This window comes from Podarcis liolepis (assembly GCF_965112155.1).
Source record: "Podarcis liolepis genome assembly, chromosome: 2".
Lineage (NCBI taxonomy): Eukaryota > Metazoa > Chordata > Lepidosauria > Squamata > Lacertidae > Podarcis > Podarcis liolepis.
Window position 1 is genome coordinate 85337092 of NC_139555.1, and position 22578 is coordinate 85359669.

Sequence of the window (22578 nt, forward strand, 5' to 3'; positions counted from 1 at the left end):
CAAGCTTGGGAAGCGTGGGGCACATGGTTTGTTCATGGGGTACGAAAAAGGTGCATACAGGGTATGGATGACTGACTCTAAGTCCATTAAGTTCACAAGGAGTGTTGAGTACAATCCTAAGTGGGGGGAAAATGTGGGAATTTTCCAGAGTTACCCAGAGGAGGATGAAGATGATGTCAAGCAAGCAGCTAAAGATAAGAAAGCTGCTGCTGATGATGATGAGGATGATGATGATGATGATCAGAGTTCGGATTCCAGTTCAGTGGGCGGCGCTGCTGCTGATGTCAGTGAGAGTGATGACACAGCAGACTACCAGAGCGCAAAGGCCTCAGTCAGACCATCTGATGCGTCTGACAATGAACTGGAAGAACCACTGTTCACCATTGGTCACTTTTCTCCTAAGAAAGAGGAGATGAGTCCAGAAGACTTGCGTCTAGTACGCAGATCTGAAAGGGCGACCAAAGGCAGACCTCCAAAGAGGTATGCTGATGAGTTTGCTAAGACAGCAACTGCTGTTCTTAGTAGCTCAGAGAAGGTATGGGAACCTTCAAGCTTCAAAGATGTTCAGGAGTTGACCTCTAAAGATGCTGAGCCTTGGCTTAATGCCATGAAGGCTGAAGTTGATTCCTTGAACAGGAACCAAACTTGGGAATTGGTACCGGTAGTCCCAGGAATGAGACTGGTTGGCAGCAAATGGGTCTTCAAGGCCAAGACAGACCAGAATGGCAAGGTAGTCAGACACAAAGCCAGATTGGTTGCCAGAGGTTTTTCACAGGTACCAGGACAGGATTACCACGAGACCTACTCACCCACAGTCAAATATGAGAGCATTCGGCTGATGCTCAAGGTCGCTGCGGAGGAGAAACTGCATGTTTCCCACCACGACATTAATACAGCTTTTTTGTACGGGATTTTGAATGAACAGCTGTTCATGCTTCCACCTGATGGGATGGAGATACAGAAGGGTATGGTCTGTAAACTGCGGAAATCCTTATATGGTCTCAAGCAGAGTGCCAGGTGTTGGAACACAAAACTCACTGAGACATTGCTTTCTCTAGGTTTTCACCAGGGCAAAGCTGATCCATGTGTGTTTGTCAAGGAGGAGGGGCAAAACAAACTGTATTGTTTATGTTTTGTTGATGATCTTCTGATGTTTTGGAAGAATCAGGCTTTTTACCAAAGCACCCTAGCTCAACTGAAGGAGCACTTTGACATGAAGGATCTTGGTGAGGTATCCAACTATCTTTCTCTGCAAGTGGAGAGAGACCAAACAGGTAATTTTCTGGTACACCAAACACAGAAAATTGCTGATGTGTTAACCAGGTTGAGTTTGGTTGATGCAAACCCAGCAGACACACCGATGGTGACAGGTTACCAGGTAGACAGTACTGCTGAAGCGTTTTCTGACACAACGCTGTACAGATGCATTCTAGGCAAGCTGAATTTCATTGCCAGATGTTCAAGACCTGATATAGCTGTAAGCTGTAATCTGCTTAGCAGACATGCCAACAATCCTACGGTTCAGGATTGGAAAGCTCTGAAGCGCATAGCCCGCTATTTGAAAGGGACTATGCACTACAGGCTGAGGTTCACCAGTCAGAAGACTGGAGGTCTTGAAATCTTTGCTGATGCAAGTTTTGGAAGTGACACCACAGATGGGACAAGCACTTCTGGAGTATGCTACATGTACAACCACTGCCTGTTTGACTGGTTGTGCAGGAAGCAGACAACAGTGAGCCTAAGTTCCTGTGAAGCAGAACTCAATGCTCTGTCATTTTCACTCATGGATTGTGAATGGTTGATGCAACTGTTTAAGGACATCAGGGTATCTGTGAAATGTCCTATACAAGTGTATCAAGACAATAGATCGTGTTTGGCTTTGCTGAACTCCGAGAGTTGCAAGCAGAGAACCAAGTACTTGCAGATTAAGTTACATCGTGCAAGAGAGTGTATCCAGAAAGGACTGATTCAGGTGTCCTACATGGCAGGAAATGAAATTCCTGCTGATCTGTTGTCTAAGGTTGTTAACAAAGAACAACTAAAGGTTTATGTACAAAGGTTGCAATTGGGTGAACCACAGGTACAACAGGTTACACGGAAAGGGGGAGGATGTTAGGATATTTCCGTTCCACCTTAAAGGGAGCAGGCTTTGTAAGCAACAGAGTCTGCGCATGTCCTGATCACAGGATGTTTTCGTTCTGATATTCCTTTCGTTTTCAGTCGGCTCAGACACGCTGACAGAATGGACGTGTTTTCTTTTGTTCTGTTAAACGCTAAATAAAGTCTGTAAATTATGCTCTTCTGCTCTTCTGTGATGCAAGCTTTCGGCTGCGTTTCTGCTGATAAAGAGGGTGCACCAGCCTAGGAATGATGCCAGGAATTTCCAAAGGCTTTGTGCCCCTAACTGTTGGATCTGCGTGAGTACGGGAGGCCGATGGACGTCCAGAACTCCGGCTTGGGGGCTCATGATGGACACTATCTCCCTGGCAGTTTTTGATGGCATCATGTGTGCATGGCAATTGAAGTGAGGTTGCTGGGTTCTGGTGTTGGTAAGAAGAGGATTTACTTACCTGTGAAGCATCCTCCTCTTAGCATGTTCAACATCCTCTCTGTTTATAGGGATTTGGCTAGGCAAAATTGTTGACTGGTCAAATGCCAACTCTCTGTGACCCCATGGTTTGTCTTCCACCAGAGAAAGATGGAGAAGGAAAAGACTGACAACTTGCATTTTCAGCTTTCTATTATTCTCTGTTATTTCTTTTCCTTGGGATGGCAGCTGGCCATAAAATGACAGCTCTGAGCCCACAGGGAACACTTCTGACTGGGCTGCTTAATCAGAGCCAGTTCTGGAGAGGGGGAGGGATAGCAATTCATTTTATGTTACATCTGTCATAGCCCCCTCCCTTATCGTTGGCCTACATGCTTTAGGCAATGATTCATGTGTCCTGTTGTGACAGTGCAATCTGAGTTCTGGGGCCCTTATCACTATTCTCAATTTCGCTCTGAACCTCCTGATTATTATGCAGCTAAGGAATGGTGGGGTGGTGAACAGGAGGAAAGCCTAGAAGATGCCCTGTGGAGTTCAAAGTGATATCTGGCACCTGCAGGATTCTTAGTTGGAAGCTCATCGGTGCATCTTTGGTTCCTGACAATGATTTGGGAGCCCCCAGTGATCTAGGGTTTGAAGCTAAGTGGGTATGCATCTCATCACCTATCTAGGTCCTGGTTTCTTTCTTAAAATGTAGAAAGCATTCAGACATGGAAGCCTCCAACCTGCAGTCTGAGATGGTACATACCCTGTACTAGTCCAAGACTCTAAAACTTCATTGTGCTCTAGCAGTTCTACTTGCTGTAAGCATGGTAGAGACATCTGGTCACTCCAGGTCGAAGCACCTCAAGAGTATTTATCTTGGCAACCTTTTCATTATGAGGCACAGAAAATGAAAGCATTAAATAGTATGTCAAGCTGAAATAATTCATTCTGAGATAAACGACATTTGCCTTGCAAGCATTCTGGTGTGGTGTGGCATATTGGAATTGCTTTCAATCTATACCCTATCCCAAGCCTTCTCCCAACCATGGCTATCTCCTTCCTTCCTTCCTTCCTTCCTTCTCTTTTGTGAACACCTTGTTTTGTATTTCCTTGCAGTCCCAGGAACTGCAGTGGAAGGATGAAGAACTGAAGAGGAGAGGCACCTTCTATAAGGAGCAGTTGGCCCACATTGAGAAGAAGGTGAGGCAGTGTTGTCTTTTATTTGCAGTGGCTGAATGCTAACAAGATCAGACATCTATCTGAGTGGATCAGCAGAGAAGAGAAATGAGAACCATTGTGCTGAAACCTGGGACTGCCAGCCCCTATTATGTATCTGTTGAGGCCTCCTCCTCATCACACACTGTTAAACTGCTTCACAAGCTGAACCTTTTAAGCAACTCACATTTTAAAGGATAATTGGTTTTTAACTGGATGATTTTCTTTTTTATTATTATTTAAAAAGCCACCTCGTTTATAATTCATAGTCCTCCACCCCGACCCCATACTATGGGTTTGGTTGAAAGCTATGTCACCTTTTAAAAATTCCCTTTGTTAAAAAAAATCTGTGGATTTAAAAAAAAACAAAACCCTGTGAAAATAACCTCAGATCATTCCATACATATGAATTAAAGTTGTTATTATTAATTTATCTCTTGGGAAACCAACAGATCAAAGTGTGTTGCTGCAAAATGTTGTCTCCTCCTTTGCTAGATAAGCCTTTGAAATGAACATGATTTAAAGAGATACCATCAAGCATCTTTTCAGCCTAAAATGACCTTTGGAAATCCATTTAGGGATTTGAATCTCTCCCCTGAATGTGTGGTTTGCATTTCTGTTTAATTGTTTACCAGGATGAGTTTTAAAAATTGATGGCATAAGAATTGGAGCAACCACATTATTTCTTAGGAACTAATGTGTTCTTTTCAATTCCTAGCTAAATGAAGCAATGCTCACAATAGCTTTAAAAATGTGTGAAGAATAATATTCCATAATTTTAAAGCAATTAAATCTCTTGACAGGCTTGGTACCTCTGAATTTGGGGGGGGGTGTTGTTTCTGTTTTTTGAAAGTGGGTACTTAATGTTTATAAAGGTGGGGTGAAATGTACCCAAACAACACTGATTTTTTAAAATAAAATATTGATGTCAGTCCTCCACAACCCTATGCTCCAGGTAGTTCTCAGTATGGCGAGGTGTGATTTGTTATGTGGTGGTTTAGAGGCACCCTTTCTTAATTTAATGACATTTTGATGTTTTTATTCTGAATGGCTTTTCAGTTCTATTCTACCCCTATTAAACTGACTGACACAACTCAGAAACCAGGTACACAAGGTGCTAAGAGAAGTGTCCTCAGCCTAGCGAATGCTGTTTAAATTTGTTTCTCATCATGTCTTCAGAAGCTTAGCCAGTCTTTTCTTTCCATTTATTGTGAGAAAAGGAGAGTAGAGGGTGAAAAACAGTATTATGTCTATTTTAATAATAGACAAATTACACTCTTTCTTTAATATCACTGCAAACTGTATTAGAGGTCAGTAGTACCTCCATAGGTATACAAAACCCCTTTACAAACCTGATTTCTCAAACTTTTTTTCCAGTTAGAACCAGCAAAATTGAATTGGAACTTTTTTCATCATAGCTAGCATTTTGCAGAAAGCTGACTAATTCAGCTTTTGTGGCCACTGTGAGCCCAATTGCATCTGCAAATGCTTGCAAGCAACCTGCACTCTTACCTCAGCAAGTGGCCAGACTTAATAACTACTCTCGGGCAAAGATGTTTTAGTGACCACTTTCCTCTGTTCATGGAAAGAGCTTCACATAATGTCTTGTTGAGGGTTGCCCTCAACACTTTCCAGAGCACAGTGCCAATGTCACTGGCCACTTTCAGAAGAATTAATAAAGTCCTCAGACTTGATGATCTGCTTCCATCCTGAACCACTAGTGTTGGAGACAAGCCTGCCTCTGTACATGACCTTTAGGATAGGCTTACCAAGATTCTCCCACAATGCTTTGTGCCATATGAGAAGGTTTCAACTGATGAACCGTTATTGCCATCCAGAGGAAGTTGTCAAATGAGGCAGTATCCAAACCCACAAAGTATGGCATACAACTCTGGTTGTGTTCTGAATCCAAAATGTCATATGTTTATGACACAGGCATAAATGAAGAAGAGGAGGGAGGAGCCCAAGAAGCTCAAAAAGAAGACCAGACTGTGGTTAAGAAACTAGCAACAAGTTACACTATTCTGCTAAAACATGGGGTTTAGCCAAGGCACATTTTGTGACTGGTTCTGTCCCTGCACCACAGATTTGTGACTGGTGGGCCTCAGTAATTTTCAGGAATCTCAATTGCACCCTGGGGGTGGGGGTAGAAAGTTTGAGAACCCATGATCTAGACATATAGCCAGTTTACCTGGGACTTCAAGAAAGGCAGCCTCAGAACTGGTAGGGGCAGCCACTGCTTATACCAAGAGAAGGGGAAGGCATCATCTCTGTTGTTGATGCAGTGACAAAGAATCACACCAACCATGTGCTTCATTCATGTAACCTTTTTGTCTGCCTTACTCAAACAGCTGTGAAATGTGATAACGTGTATAGCGTGCTTGAGTAGAGTGTGATATGGTTGCAAGATCTGTGAGGTTTGTTGTTACAGGTAATTCACAACTCATGATTATTTCAATTCAATACAGTGGTACCTTGGTTTAAGAACAGCTTAGTTGATGAACAACTTGGATTAAGAACCCTGCCAACCCAGAAGTAGGTGTTTTGGTTTGTGAGCTTTGTCTTGGAAGCAGAACATGTTTCGCTTCCTGTTGAGTGTGTTCCATTTGTAAATTGAGTCCCCTGCTGCTATGGGAAAGCACACTTTGGTTTAAGAACACTTTGGTTTAAGAACAGACTTCCGGAACGGATGAAGTTCATAAACCAAGGTACCACTGTACTTGTGCAACATGGTCTTTTAACTTGCAAATGCTGTCATACTTAATAACTTCCACCAAGTGTTTTAGTTGTATGGCTTTCTTAGCCCCAGTCCCAGATTGATTTAGTCAGTTTGATGATGGGCTGGAGTCAGTGGTAGGTGGACTTATTTTGGCAAGGGCGGATACTACTAATAATACCAATATTATTATTTATACCCCACCCATCTGTCTGGGTTTCCCTAGCTACTCTGTCCAAAGTATAAAACAGTGTTGCTCTACTACCAGAGACCTCCCCCTCCTGCTTTGTTCTGGTTTAACTTTCAGTTTACAGTGATTATACAGCAGGATAGTGTTGGAGACGCAGGAGTGCTGCAGATGTTCATTACATGCGTCTGAAATGTCCCAAGAACAGTGGGTTTTGTGCATTGGTATGTTGTGTTACTTTGGCAACCATAGCGTTAACAGAAGGACCATAGAGCACATTTTGAATGTTGTGCAGATGATGATCACAGATTTAGCCCTTCGCATCTCCAATAAGAAAGATCTCAAGTAGTCTGTGATAGGAAAGACCTCTGCCAAGAACCCAAGAGAGCTGCTACCAGTCAGCGTAGACAATCCTGGGCTAGATGGAGAAATAAATCTGGTTGACAGTAGCTCAGAGTACCATGCAATTTTAGTCTGTAGAAAAAAGGCAGACCTCTTTCCAAGTGCCACCATTTCCATTTTATTTTCGGCAAAACATATTCATAGCAAGTTGCCTTTGCACACTTAGCTACATCTAATCTGTGTAATTAATTTTAAAAAAGAACGATTTAAGCTACTGCCCAATGCTGCTGCTTGCGTTTAAATTCCATTTATGTTTCATGGGGATTGTGCAATGAAATCTCAAACAATCCACCAGTCATCCACTCTAATTATCGCAGTTGTCCATATGTTCACAAGCAAGGGATATATATATATATATATATATATATATATATATATATATATATATATATATATATATAATTTCTCCTCTAAATGTGCTTCTCTCTCTAGATTTGTATTTCTTAAAGTGGAAATGACTGGTAATATTTATGTATGTATCCGTTGTTTATTGACTACAGAGAGAATGTATACAGAATTGTTGCTTGTTTATTTTTAAATATCTTACTTTCCCCCTTCCCAGTTGTGTTTTCTCTGCAAATCCAAAGCTGCAATCCTTACACACGTTTCATTTGAGAGTAAATCCCACTGAATTCAGTGTGTCTTATTTCTAAGGAAACATACCTGGAATTGGGCTGTAATTAGGCTTTTAAAACAAGATTAATAGATGTTCTAGCTGCAGGAGCTGGTATTTTAAACCCTCAGCTCCACTGCATGTTGTTGAAAGATATTTTCTCTCTTTCTCCCAGTCGCCTGTGCACGATAGGAAGTCAATATTAAGGGCAGGTTTTGTTTCCTCATTTTATGGCACTAGATAGTTTTCTGACCCTTAAACACCAACATTTTGCTGGTAATAAAATAGAAGAATGCTTCCAACTGTCGTAGAATGAGCTTAGATTAGAGTCGGAGATGGAGGGGGCTGGCAGAGGAGAGAAATGTACTTGAAACAGTGTAATAAAGCTTAATTGTATTAGTTTTGAAAAAGATTTTCGATCTTCTCCATGGATAATTTTATTCCTATAATGGTTGGAAAGATGGAAAACGCAGCACCGAACAATCTTTTATATTAGCTGCTGCTTTTATATAATTCTGCTTTCATTTCTTGAATACACACAGACCTTGACTTTTTTCCCTTCTGTAGTCATTGCTTTAGAACTTTTAAAATCTTTTTTTTTTTAATGAGATTTAGTGGGGGACAAGTTGAGGGGGAAACTTCTGAACAGCTGTTGTTTGGCTGGATTGTCACGGATGGATGTTCTGGAATTACAAAGTTAGACTCTTCAGGGCGTTTGGGGAAAGTTGGATGGGGGGCGAAAAGCAAGGTGGTGATTCAATGTGAAAATGAGATGCCCAGATCAACCTCTCCAAGAACAGTCTTCCCCTTACCCCATCTGTGCTGTTTCTAAGGCACTGATTTGGCTCTGACCCTGTCCACGTGGATTATCAAGGTTGTCCTCCAGTTATAATATGCAAGCTTATTCGTTTCAGAGGATGTTGTTTTCACATAAATTGCTGCCTATGAGACTGAGGCCTCAACTACACCCCCTCCCAACTTTCTTAACTCTCTTAATACACACATGATGCCTGTTGCCTGTTTACCGATAAAGACTTAGCTGTTTTTTCAGGAGGCCATTAGGACATTGAGATCACTGCTTGCTGGCTTCCCGTGGTCATCTTGTTGGTCACAGTGAGAAGAGAGTGCTGGACCAAATGGGACTTGGGCTTGATCCAAAAGGGGTTTTTTTGTGTTCTCCTGGCCAGAGGACATTGGTTTCATAGGTCCATTTAGAAAATGCCATTCAGAAATCATCCCAGTGGGTGCGCCTAGTGCCAAGATAGAGGAGAGGTGAAGTACCATTTCCTCCATACCTACTATTCCTGGTCTAAACCACTGAGCCTCTTGGGCTTGCTGATCGGAAGGTTGGCAGTTCGATTCCACATGATGGTTTGAGCTCCTGTTGCTCTGTCCCAGCTCCTGCCAACCTAGTAGGTCGAAAGCACACCAGTGCAAGTAGATAAATAGGTACTGCTGTGGTGGGAAGGTGAATGGCATTTGTGTGCTCTGGTTTCCGTCACGGTGTCTCTTTGCGCCAGAAGCGGTTTAGTCATGCTGGCCACATGACCCGGGAAGCTGTCGGTGGACAAACGCCTGCTCCCTCGGTCTGAAAGCGGAAGTGAGTGCCACATCACATAGACAAATATGACTGGACTTAACCATCCAGGGGTCCTTTACCTTAACTATTCCAGTCTAGCTTTATGTCTCATGATTGGCCTACAATGCAGTCTGCTGTCCTGCTCAGTCACTGTGCATGTGGTCCTTGTTTATTTAGCTTACTCATAATGTTGATTGGTCAGTGGGATGTTTGCTTCTTGGAATTTTTTCTTCAGTGGACTTGGATCACAGTTTGAGCCTATAATGCCTCATTTATGTGATCCACCTGCCTCTGTGTCAGGGATGAGAACATTGGTTGCTAGCAGAGGTACTGTATATTTTATGGAGGTCCCAAACAGTCCTTATGTCATCAGAGTTTTAAGATACGGCTATACCATTTAGTTATCTACCCTCCAATGCAGGATCATCCAGTTACTACTGGTCACAGTGTGCCAAAAGAAAAGATGTATTGCAGAGAGGCTGATCTTGTCTCATTTTGTCAGTGGAAATATTTATTTGGAGGCATACAAATAACTGAACAGTTGCATGCCCATGGAGAGAACCTCTTTTCAGTTGTTCACAGAAAGTAAACTTGCATTTCCAAAGTTGGTGGATTAAAAAATACTTTGTTGTTGTATCAGTTGCTTCTTAATGTTACAAGAGGGTCCTGTGGTGTATTTTCAATAGATCAAAAATCTCTTCCAATTGGTTACACACTCCAGTTAACCTTGCTGTTTGGTACCATCCAAAGGCCTCCTGTTATGTTGCTTTTGACAGTGGCATTAACTCTGGTGGCACATGGCCAGTATTCATTTCTCTTGGAAGTACAGTATATTCCCAGTCATGCACTGCAGTAAGTGATCGGCTGTAGTAGTCATAGCTGGACTTTCCATATCTGTAAAGGTGTTGCCATAACTAAAAAGGACGCTGACTTCTCACTGGTGGTTAAAGAAATAGCACCATATATACTTATTTAGAAAAAAACATTTGATGTTTCTATGTATATATTGTTATGGTTGATTTCATAGATATTTTGGTAACTTGTATGTCTCCTGTTCTAAAAGTATGTTTTAATCATTATTTTAAAGTATATTTTTATACCATTTTACATAAACCTCAGATTTTTTTTAAAAAAAATTAAACAACCTATGAATCTTGCTACATAAAACAACAGACACATATAAACAATTACCACTGGAATATATACTATCCCTGGAATTAATTCCTGTAAAGGATGGAGGTGGAATAACAGCTGCCTATTATTGCCACTGGTTGGTGTACTTAATCTTCCTGGGACATATATTTATGAAGGGCAGTATAAAAAAAGCTTTAAATAAGATAAAAACGAATATACTTATGGAGTAACATTCCTATTGTGTGTCAGACGGCGTTCTGTACTTCCTGATTTATTTCTCTGGAAGTGTGTATATTTGAGTGCGATTGGAGAGGGAGAGTTACCAGTGCTATTCCTTTGCTCTTGTTTTGGAGCTGTCAAGACCAAAAGTTGCTAATGTGAAAGTGCTGAAGGGTGGGATATTAGGTAAACCTAAATTGAATTAGCAAATGCCAAGGTGACATTGTTAACATGCTAATTAGGACCAGGAAACCCTAATCATCACATAATAAAAGTATATTGCCTAAAAGCAGGTACATTTTTCATGTTGAGATGAAAAAAGGATATACATTAAAAGCAACTAATTAATCTGCGGAGAGGGAAAAATCACACAGTTTATAGGTTAAAAGCAGTATCTCTTGAGGAGTTAGATAATCTGCAGAGATAGCATAGCAAGTAGAGTTGAGTGCATTTAGGGGTTTAGCATTCCCTTGAAAATTAATGCTTCTGTATTAAGGCTTGTTTAAACAAATCTAGTATACACTACCTAAAGGAGCTCTAATTTTCGGGGGGAGCCCCCCCCCCCCACTAAATTGGGGCAAATTTGTGCATGTCTGATCTAACTGATAGCACTTGGGAAATGCTTTAGCTTCCTTAGGAAAACATTTGATTCTTCTACCTATTCTGTGGGTAGAATGATCTTTTGTGAATGATTTTGTGGTTGCAAATGCTTCTGAATCATACTGCTAGCTACTTGGTGATGGTGCTTCATTTCTGAAGAAAAAGATGAGCCCCAGGGCTAAGGTATTCCAGGAAGCTATGCAATGCACACTGCACCTTAATGCTGCATGTGTTGGAGCAAGCTGTAATTATTTAATAATGAGGGAAGGGTACTTGGCACATGCTCAGAGGCAGTTTTCAATATAGATACTTCATCTATTTTAATATGTTGGGGAAAAGGTTCTGAATCTGAATATAGATGCAAATTAAGGCCTGCAGCTGTTGACTCCCTCAAGATATGTGTATTTTTAAAATAAAAAACAACAACGCTTCAAACTCATTCTCTTATTTACAAATACTATAATTTATGAAGGCAAATCTACACTTAGATGTTTCTTTTTAAAAATACACAGATTTCCTTTTTTTCAGAACAAGAGGGGACAAATACTGGAGTGGCTGCCGATTTTACAGGGTCTAGACAAGCAGGTATAGCCCATTCTGGGCAATCAAGGCAAGCAGAGCAGTTCCAATAAACACTCTTTGCAGTTTTACCTTTCTTACACAATGTTGTTGTTTAAAAAAGCTTATAATATTTCATCGCAAGAAGGCACTTTCAGTGACGTCTGTTCATATTTCTCTTTGTATTTTAAAATGCCTGCTGTCTTTCTAGAATCTGGGTAGTGGGCAGAAAATAATTAAAAGGGCTTTTTAATGGGAATGCTGAACCCCTCTTTAGGCACTGAACCATCTGTGGCTATTTGTGCTGCCTGTACCTATAGCTTGATTTAGTGATGCAATTAATTTATGGTGACTAGGATTGCTAACTCTCTTGATTTCTGTCAGGGTGCTTGTCTCTTTAGCTGCAGCATAATAGGAAGAAGTTCAGTAGCGGAACATTTGCCCACTATGGACATGTACTGATGAGGGGGAAATCTTCAGCTGCTGCTTTCCTGCCTGTCATGTATAGGGACTCTAATGTGGAGACAGGGCAGGAGAGAGGTTGGCAGCCCTGTTAGCAGCTGGGCACCAAGGGATATATTACTGTCCTGTTTTCCTTCTAATAGCCACCTAAGCAAATGAAATATGGCCTTGAAGTGTCCCATGTTCAACCTGACAATTTTCCTTGGTTGGGGCCCACTAAGGTAGAAAAAGAGTATTCAGCGCAAATTTGTCTGAGTTTTGGTGGCTTACTCATTATACAAATTCCACTTGACTGTGGAGGAGACAGAATATAAAACAATCAAATCTATGGTAGGCCCAAAGGAGTGATGAATGGTTTGATTTTATTGTGTATGGATTTATTTTGGTTTGTTTTAAAGTGTTCATAAACTGCTATGGGAGGTAGTTATGCCTTAAGAGCGGTACATAAATGCCATAAATAAATAGTTCACAAGGGATTCAGGATGCTTGAGGTCCAGGGAAGCTTGCAAGGAATCCCCAGATGTCAGGCCTTGTAATCCTTGGTGCCTGACTGCGCCCATTTTGAATTTTGAACACAAATTCATCTCCTGAAATTGGGTAATCCCATTCTCACTTCTCCTAGAATGAAAGATGGAGGTTGGGCCTGAAGGTAAGCAGATGCTGATACTTGTTGTAGGAAAATATTGAGACCATCTGCTGTATCAGCCTTGTAATGCACAAAGACTTCCATTCAAAATATTTTTCAATTTTGAGCATGCTGCACAGATGAAACAGCAGATCATTTATGCTGAGAGAGGACCCCCAAGGCTTATGTTCATAGGCTACTAAGAATTAGAGTGCAGTTAATACCATTTACCAACAACACTGTTTGAATGCACTGAGAAAAGTTTTTTAGGTATTGTACAGTATAATTTGTGGATGTACCAGATATGGCTACAGGGGATGTGCTGGTTGCTAAAAGCTCAGTCCTATGCATGTAAGCTCAAATGTAAGTTCTATCCAGTTTAATGAGACTGCTGAATTTCAATCTTAAATAGTCAGTAGCTTATGGGCTCTTTCATTTCATAATATACTCACACAGGGTCCTACCCGACTTGTGAGATGTCATTCTGGTGTTCTACCTGTGAAATCCTTGCAGAGTCATGCTTTGCAGTATAAAGGAGCAGAAGGGAAATTTATCTGGAAAGCAAAACTAAATTAGCACCTTAGAGGTGGTAAAAAAAGTGAAACATTTGATCACAAGAAGTTCCTAGGAAAGATGGTCTGAGCGTTCTTCTTTTGGCGAAAGGGGACATTTTGTCTTGAAAAAGAGGAAGTTCTTGGTAATTCTAAGATGAGTACAAGAGGAGCAATGGAAAAAAAATCTTTCTATATTGTATCATTGATCAAAACCTTATTGTCAATGAACATGTATTTCAATGAACAATTAGAACTTCCCTGGGCTGTGGAGTTTCCAGACCAGTCACAGGTTCATCTGGTACATGGTAAGCATCCACTGTTAACTATTTGCAGGTTCTCTGCTTTTTTTGCTGATACTGATTAAATTGATCCCTGGTAGCGCCAGTCTTAAGAAAGTTGGTCCTAGGACATAGAGTTGGGGGAGTGCTGTTTAGTGCCATGGAGTTTGGGAGTTCTGCAGGATTCTATCTTTACTAAGGTCTGTGATCATATAGTTGAGCTTTTCAATTCAGCTTTTTCTTATTTTTATGCACATTAGTAAAGCTTTTGATTACTTGTCTCCATAAAATAGGCTATGATGTCTTGAGTCCATTAATGAGGTATGGTGTATAAAATGATTGCTTGTTCTTTTTGCATGAAAGACCAATTTTGGTTTAAAACATTTTCTAACAGAACTCCAATCCCTGTTCTAAATTTCAATGTACTCATTGCACATCAGGACAGGTTTATTTATTCATTTTTTAAAAAAATATTTATATACCATAAAATAACAGTGATTTGCCCTTGGTTTTGACCCTTGAGATGTATATTTTTAGAACCTACCTTATTTCTATAATTTTGAATTGTTTTTAAATGGTTTTAATATTGTTTTGTAACTTTGTCTTTTAATCTTCTAACCTGTCCTGGGACCTCAGAGTGAAGGGTGGGTAATAAATTTTATTATTACTACTACTATATATACAAGCACACACAAACCATATGAAAAGTTAAAATCTGAAGTCAGCTAACTATATTATGGAAGGATGCTTTCACACTAGCACAATAGGTTTGAACATATTACACCAATCCTGGCCTGACTGCTGATTACCGTATTTTTTGCCCCATAGGGCGCACCTAGTTTTTTTGGGGGGGAAATAAAAAAAATATATTTCCTCCCAGGCACGGGGCTGGCGCGGGGGAAGCCCGAGCTTCCCCCGACCCCAGCCCCCAGAACAGCCTGCTATCCGCAAGCCTAGGGAGCCGCGCCGGTCCTCCCAGGCTTGCGGAGAGCTGCTCGAAGCCCAGGAGCGCTCTTTAGGCTTCGGAGTGCAGGCAGCTCTGCGCAACCCTCCAGAGCCCGGTGCGAAGCCGCGCTGGGCTCCCGAAGGTTGCAGCTCTGCGCAACCCTCGGGAGCCCGGCGCGGCTTCGTGCAGGGCTCCCTAGGGTTGCACAGGGCTTCATGAAGCCTGGAGAGCAAGAGGGGTCGGTGCGCACCGACCCCTCTCGCTTTCCAGGCTTCAGCAAAAGCCTGTATTCGCCCCATAGGACGCACACACATTTCCCCTTCATTTTTGAAGAGGAAAAGGTGCGTCCTATAGGGCAAAAAATACGGTAGTTTCTGGGCCCATTTAAAAGTGCTGGTTTTGACCTATAAAAGCCTTAAATGGCTCAGGACCACAATACCTCTAGGGCCGCCTCCTCCCATATGAACAGACCCTGGGGCCATCATCTGAGGGCCCTTCTTTGTGTGCCTCCTCCATGAGAGGTCCAGAAGGTGGCAACCTGAGAATGGGCCTTTTCTGCAGTGGCTCCCCATATGTGGGATGCTCTCCCCAAGAGGCTCACCTTCATTACATACATTTCTTGTCAACCAGGCGTTGGCTGAGTAACATTCTATGGCCTTTTAAATATGTTGGGGGTGGGTTATTGGTCTGTTTCCCTTTTGTTTTTGTTTTATTATGTATTTTGTGTTTTTCATTTTGTATTTTTATGTTGTTGACCACCCTGTGATCGTTGGATTGAAGGGTCTTATAAAAATTTAAATAAATAGATAGATACCTGAATAAGCTTGAAGGAACAAAAGTTTTCCTTGGGTGTTGAAAAAGATGGTGCCTGCTGACTCTCTTATCAGCAGAATCTTCCACGGTACTTGCCAATGACATTATGGGCTTGGTTTCTTGTTGTTGCCCAGTGAGCCTCGCCAGCTCAGGGAATGACCAAGGACACTCCTGCAGATTGTCTTAGTCAGTGAGTTACAGCCAGAGCACTGGCAGCTATATTTTTCAGGTTACAAAAGCTTGTTCAAGGTAACTCAGCTCAGTTTTGAGAAATTACTCCATGCTGTTAAGGCCCTCCAACTCTTTATAGAGAGGGTCTTGGGGGGCAAAGGATTGGCCATGCTGGTGGTGGTCTGCTTCCGTAACCATTGGGTAAAGAACAAATAGGAAATACTGCCTGCGGTTTTTAAGCTGGTATCACTTGGCCATTTATCCTCCGTTTTTTAAAAATGATAGTATAGGACCAATCGATAAGGGATAGAATTTTCATGTTTTTAACAGTATGTGACACATCTTAATTGTAGAGTTGCTCCCACAGCTCAATATTGCTTTCTCAGCTTTGCTTTTGCCAATATTTTTCTATTACCATGCATGACAATCTCTCTTGCATTAGTTTCAAAAGTTGTGTCAGTGTCCAGGAGCAGCTGTATTAAGCAATTTTAGTTCTCCCCCTGCCCCCTCCACTTAGTCACCATGTCTGCTGGGAAAGACTGCTGTGTTCTACCATTGGCTTGGCTTTCACTGGCTTTCAAAGCTCTCTGCTTGATTTCCCCATTAATGGCTGTTTCACTAAAAGCTTGTAAAGTTTCGTTGTTAATATACCTCACTGCACCTGCTTTCAAAGATGAGTGAAATTGATTGGTAATTTGATGAACTCAAAGAACATTTATATTAGGGTAAATAAAATGCGCTAGATGTCATTGCTGCCTGCCTCTTGTTGCCTGTGTGTGTATGCTCAGTATTAAGTACTGTGTTGACTGATGTACAGTGTATTACATCAAATTACAAACAGCTTCTATGCAAACAGCAACTAAAGTGTTTGCTTCCCTTTTGGTCTGCGTGATTAGTGCGAAGAAGCATTTGGTGCTTATATACTGAAGGGAAAATTGCCTGAGTTTCATAGCATATTCATTCTCCTGGTTTAGACACCTTAGTGCAAAGCAGGAATAGTACTTGGAGTGTGAATGAAATAATCGTAGATTTGTTTGTGGAATAAACTTAGCTTTGTTTGCAAAGTGGTATGGTGTGGTAGCTCCTTGCTTGGGTGTTTACAGAAGTGCCACTGAAGACATGGGGCAGGCCCCCACCCCATCAAACACCCTTGGCAGTTACATTCACCCACAATGACTTTCCTTTTTGTTCTTTTCAACAGGGTGGGTGTGAAGGAAAGTTGCAAACACTTAACAGTCTTTGTTTCCTAGAATGCTGTGCCCCATATAGGACTCTTGACGCAGTGTGCCCCCTCTCCCCCTTTCCCCCTTTTTTAAAAGGAAAGACATTGTGTTGATTTGCATCACCTGATATGGGGGAAGACCAACCAGGATGCTCAAAGGTGGGATGAAAGGATTAGGTCCCTGTTGCTTTCAGCGTGGTTTTTTTTTACAGAGGTTGCTCAACATGCTGGAGCCTGACGACCTCTAATGAAAAGTTTTGAAGAACGTGACAGCGACACACTTCTTCCTTCTTGCTGTTTGGAAACCCAGGGTGGAAGGAAAAGGGAATAAGTCCCCTTTCTCTTCCCACTCCTGCTTACCAGGCCCACAATCTAACATGCATAATAAAGAAAGGAAAAGGAATGGGGAGGGAAGAAGAGAACTATCACTGGAGGAGCTGTTCCATCACTGTCTGATTGGTGGGGTCACGTGCCTCTCCCTTCACACTATCTTCTTCCTGGGAGGCAGGGATGCAGCCTCCAAGTGGATATAGGTCACCAAGTTGGTGGAAGAGGCCTGAGTGTGTGTCTCTTTGGCTTTGCAATCCCAGGTAACTGGCCGCTGGAAAAGGGTGTTCTTCCGTGCAAGGGCAAGGGAAGCAAGCCGTACAGCTGAGCATTATGGCAAGCCCAAGTCATATGTTGAACCAGGTAACTAAGAACTTTGGCAACATCACTTGTGTCTTTATTCACATGAAAAGATTAGGGAGAGTTACTTCATCACATTAAAGAAATCAAAGAAGGTCAACTAGGACATCTGTTATATCTGTAAAACAGGTGATATAAAACTATGGTGTTACCAGCTCAGCGAATTGGGCCACGGCTGATCATGATCCCTTGGCCTTTACAAGTAAGCCAAGCTGAAGAATTCTTGCTCCCTCTTTTCCCCTAGCAATATATAGATGGTGTTAAGCAGAGCTTCAGATTGTTTAAAACTGCAGATGATTCCAGAATTTACTGTGTTTTACCACTTCCAATTGAGTATGTCATGGTATTTCCCACATAACATTATAATGACAGCTATTGAAGTAAACTGTATAGAGCAAACCTCAGTTTATATAAATAGACATGATGACACACAACTACTCTACAAGAAGTAGAGAAATGACAGTAGTGGCTAAGGAGCAAGATGTATCTGACAACACTGGTTTGAGAGCACAACAGCAGATAATATTACAGCTTCTAAACGTGATGAGGGAAGGAGAAATTCACACACAGAATGCTATTGTTAACTTGACGTAAGGATGCTCTCCCACTTTCATCACCTTTTTGAGGTGATACTGCATCCGGAATAAAGCGTTGGCGTCTAGTAAAATGGTTTAGGCCCGTGTATGGAACCTGAAAGCAGAATTGGCAGTGAAGCTCACTACCCTGGTAGTCACACAAAATCTGTGCAAGGCTGGCAGCAGGCGAAGGACAGTAAGCAACAGCAATGTAACCTATAGGTTAGAGCTGGATAATCGGAGGAGTGGGATGGGAGGCAAAAGCATGCAATTTCCCCTCCCCCTAATTCAAACAGAAACAGCCCCAAATGTCACTCTAAACAACATGTTTCATCAAAGCAGGGCAACCCATGACTTGTTTGTTTAGGACCATTATTCATGTAGCAACAAAATGGACAGGCCGATCTCTGCTTTGCTTACAACTCATTTGAGCCATGAACTCAGCTGCTTTCCATTTTACCTGTGTGGATGGATTAGGTGCAGGTGCCTTGGAGTTTAGTGGCATGAGCAATGCAACTCCCACATTCCATCCTCCCTCCACATTCCTTTCCGGGATGTCTGGTTTGAGATTCTGGAATGCCTTTCAGATGTTCAAACAGTACTCAATGAAAGTGTGGGAGCAGGGAGCAGCATTGCAATGGCAGGTTGTCCTCCATCCACCCACCCACATGCATTCATTGAGCCCTGTTTGAACATCTGTAAGGGCTATAGTCCTCAACACTTCCATCTCCCCCCCCCCCCCTTTTCCCCTCCGGTTTTCTATAAATAAAGCCTGTGAAAGCAACAGGAGGCACATCAGTGGCGACAAGCCTGCAGTATGATAGCTGCAACTTGGGCAGCTAACCAGCCAAGCACTTGCTTCCTGCAAGCATGCCTGTCACCACACAAAGTCAGACCCAGTGGCATCTGAACATTGTTGTTGTTCCTGTTCCAAATGATAGTGCTACAAATAGCTTAATTCTACAGTATTAGTTGTGGGAAGAATCAAATCTAAAAACAAGTAAGATTTGTACGGGCTCCCCACGTTGGATGATTTGTACAGTCTTGTATAAACTCCTCACAAAGCTCCTGTCTCTTGTAATTAGCTGTGGCCTCCAGATGAGTGTCAGTGTTTGCTCTCTTTTTACCTTGGATCATCAAAATGAAGCTCATGGTCTGCTAAATGGTGAACCTTGCCTCATCAGTTGTCAGGTGATGCTTTTAACTCAGCTGGGGACTTCCCTTGTCCTCTGTTCCCCAGTACATTCTCCCCATTCTCTTGCTTAGTGCTGTAAGAAAACGACAGGTTTAACATGGCACAGCGTTTTCATCTTCTCTGTATGCTCCTACTCTTGTCTAAAGGTCTGTCTGTTTGGACATGCCACTTAGTAGCCTACAGGCCATGTCCTTGACTCTTTATTGAGGAAATGGAAACAATCAGGACCCAAATGAGATGGGTCCTTCATCTGTATTCCCATGTTAAGTTCCAATCATGGAGAAAGGGATAAGAGTTTATCCTATCTACACCTCTATATATGACTTTGGGGAGCATAGGGTTACCCTTGTTCCATCATCATGGGCATTGCTATGTGGCCCTTCCAAATTCTTCTCTTTACAGGGCTGCCCAGGTGCTGCAAAGGGGAATGCCATAACTTCCCTGTCCTTTTGCAACTGGTACAGATTGTTCGTGACAACCACAAAATGAATGAAACTTAACATTTTGGATCAGATATTTCCTAATTAGTTACAATTCTGATGATTAAAAAGACTTAGTAGAACATCATGTCATCATGCCAAAGGTGCTTCAGATCTGAAAAAGGTGGCCCTGTTGCCTTCACAGAAGGTGTCTTGTGTGGTTGTGAACTAATGGGCTTTTATACAGTATGTGTGGTCTTTGATTAGGCAAATTGAGCTATTTACAGCTGGCCAGTTTTTAACATGGTGGGGAAGAAGTAAGGGATATAACTTTCATGGCTTACAATATTATTTGTTTATCTCTTTGGGTAGGATTGTATGTTGTAGCTCCTTTGCTACAAAGGTTTGAAGGATGGTGGCCTTTTAATTCTTCACTCTGATGTCCCATGATTTACTTTGTTTTTATGCTTTCTAATCTCCTCTCCTGTCTCTGAATTCTCCAGAATCACTTTGGGGTTTGGCCTCCTTCAGCCTTTAATTGTTAGCCCCTTGTCTTTCATGTAAATGAGCCTTCTTGGATATCCTAGTACGAGCTGTGTCTTTGTTGTTCTCTCTTGATATCCAGTCTTAGTTGGAGTGGCAGTTTTACGGAGGCAAATAATTCCTGGAGGAGTGAGTGAAGTATTTTAATCTTGACATTTTCAGCTGGAAAATAAGCAGATCCAGCCTGACTTCATGCTTGCTTTTCTCCAGACAGGAAAGGCGGAAGAGTAGCATTATATGTGAAGAATGTGTACACTTGTGAAGAGATCAATGACTTGGCCATGGAAGGCAGATTGAGAGTATGGGGGGGGGATTGTAGGAGAGGGAAACAACAGTGACCTTACTGTGTCTGCTATAGACCTTCAAGACAGACTGAAGACATGGGTGATGCCTTCCTAGAGCAGATTACCAAACCTTCAGAAATGGGAGTCATGGGAGATTTCAACTACCCCAATATTTGTTGGAATGCAAACTTCCAAAAATGTTAAGGTCCAACAAATTCCTTAGTTGCCTTGCTGACAGTTTCATTTGTCAGAAAGTGGAAGAAGCAACAAGAGGATCATCTCTGTTGGACCTGTTCCTTACCAACAGGGAGGAATTGATCAACAAAGTGGAAGTACTGGGAACCTTGGGATGAAGTGATCATGCTCTCTTGGGTTTCGTTATACAGAGGCAAGGGAAAGTGGAGTATACAGTGGTACCTCGGGTTACATACGCTTCAGGTTACATACGCTTCAGTTTACAGACTCCGCTAACCCAGAAATAGTACCTTGGGTTAAGAACTTTGCTTCAGGATGAGAACAGAAATTGTGCTCCGGTGGTGCGGCAGCAGCAGGAGGCCCCATTAGCTAAAGTAGTGCTTCAGGTTAAGAACAGTTTCAGTTTAAGAATGGACCTCCGGAACAAATTAAATACTTAACCCGAGGTACCACTGTAATCTGATTCACACTTTAAGAAGGCTGATTTCAGAAAGCTAAAGGAACTACTGGGTGAGATTCCATGGTTGGAAATACTCGAAAAGAAGGAGTCCAAGATGAATGGGAGTTTCTTAAAAGTGAAGTATTGAAATTGAGTGAAATTCAGCCAATTCTAACAAGAAAGAAAAGTGGGAGACATCTAAAGAAACCAGTGTGGCTGCATAAGGAACTGACAGATGAGCTGAGATGTAAGAAGCACATGTATAAGAAATGGAAGAAATGTGAAATCATAAAGGAAAAGTATACACCAGTAGCCAACAGTTGCAAGGAGAAGGTCAGGCAGGCCAAAGCTCAGAATGAGCTTGAGCTTGCAAGAGAGGTTTAAAATAATAATAAAGGTTTATTTGGCTATGCTCTAAGCAAGAGGAAGAACAAGCAAGTAGTAGGTCCTCCACATGGAGAAGATGGAGAAATGCTATTGGGTGACAGAGAGAAGATGGAACTGCTCAACACCTGCGTATCCTCTGTCTTCACCCAAAAGGAAAGCAGGCTTTTCGTTTAATCAACGATGGCATTCCTCTGAGCCCATTTCTGAAGTGGGGCTTGAAGGCACAGGGTTGCGATATCTCTAATGCTTCATGGAGGATCAGGTCTCAAAAGGTCTTCATGGGGAATTTCTCCACTCCAATTGGCATTATCCCCCATGATCTTTAGCATCCAGAAGGATTGGTCTGAAGTCATCAACATGTGGATGACAGACAGCTCTACCTCTCATTTCTATTTACTAATCATAGGAATGTGGTGGAGATTTTGTATTACTGTCTGGAGGCTGAAACTTACACCAGATAAAATGGAAGTACTAGTGACTGGGAAGATTGCCTATTTAGATCAAGGCTTGCAACTGATTTTGAATAGGGCTACATTCAGTAACTTCTTTATCCTTGACTGATTCACCAGCTCCAACCCTCTCTGGAGAAAGTGAACCATGATTTGGTTATACACACCCTAGTTACATCCAAAGTACTATAATGCTATGACGGGGCAGCCTTTAAAAACAGTCTAGAAACTTCAACCAGTGCAGAATGCAACCAGTTGCTCATGTGTTTCGATCATTTTGTACATATCATGTGCCAATTGCATTGTCTACATTCTTGTTTCTGGACTAAATTAGAAGTGTAAATTTTGACCTTTAAAACCCTAAACAATTCAGATCCAAGTTATCTGAAGGATCACCTGCCCCCAGGCTAGGGTACTGTAAGATAGTAGAAATACAAGAGTAACAATAAAACATGCTGTCAAAGTATTTTCAATTTAGAACGAGGACGTAGTTTCAAAAAGCAACACTCCTGAAACTCGCAGAAGATGGGCTCTTAGCATTTTGAAAAGGTTGTTTGTTGAACTGTCTTGAAATTTGT

At 41.8% G+C, this 22578-nt stretch overlaps 1 protein-coding gene across 8 annotated transcripts in view; it reads left to right on the top strand.

The window, feature by feature from the left end:
- CHCHD6 (coiled-coil-helix-coiled-coil-helix domain containing 6) overlaps window positions 1-22578 on the top strand; it is a 195192-nt gene that overhangs the window by 68221 nt on the left and 104393 nt on the right. For 6 of the 8 annotated variants that reach the window (XR_014522474.1, XR_014522475.1, XR_014522476.1 and 3 more), the window contains one exon: window positions 3650-3733. The exons of the other annotated variants lie outside the window; for them this stretch is intronic. Coding sequence is in view for 3 of the 6 variants with exons in the window: in XM_083489414.1 (XP_083345540.1) it covers window positions 3650-3733 (84 nt within the window). In the remaining 3 variants the exon portion in view is untranslated. The remainder of the gene's footprint in view (window positions 1-3649; window positions 3734-22578) is intronic. 8 annotated transcript variants of the gene reach the window in all.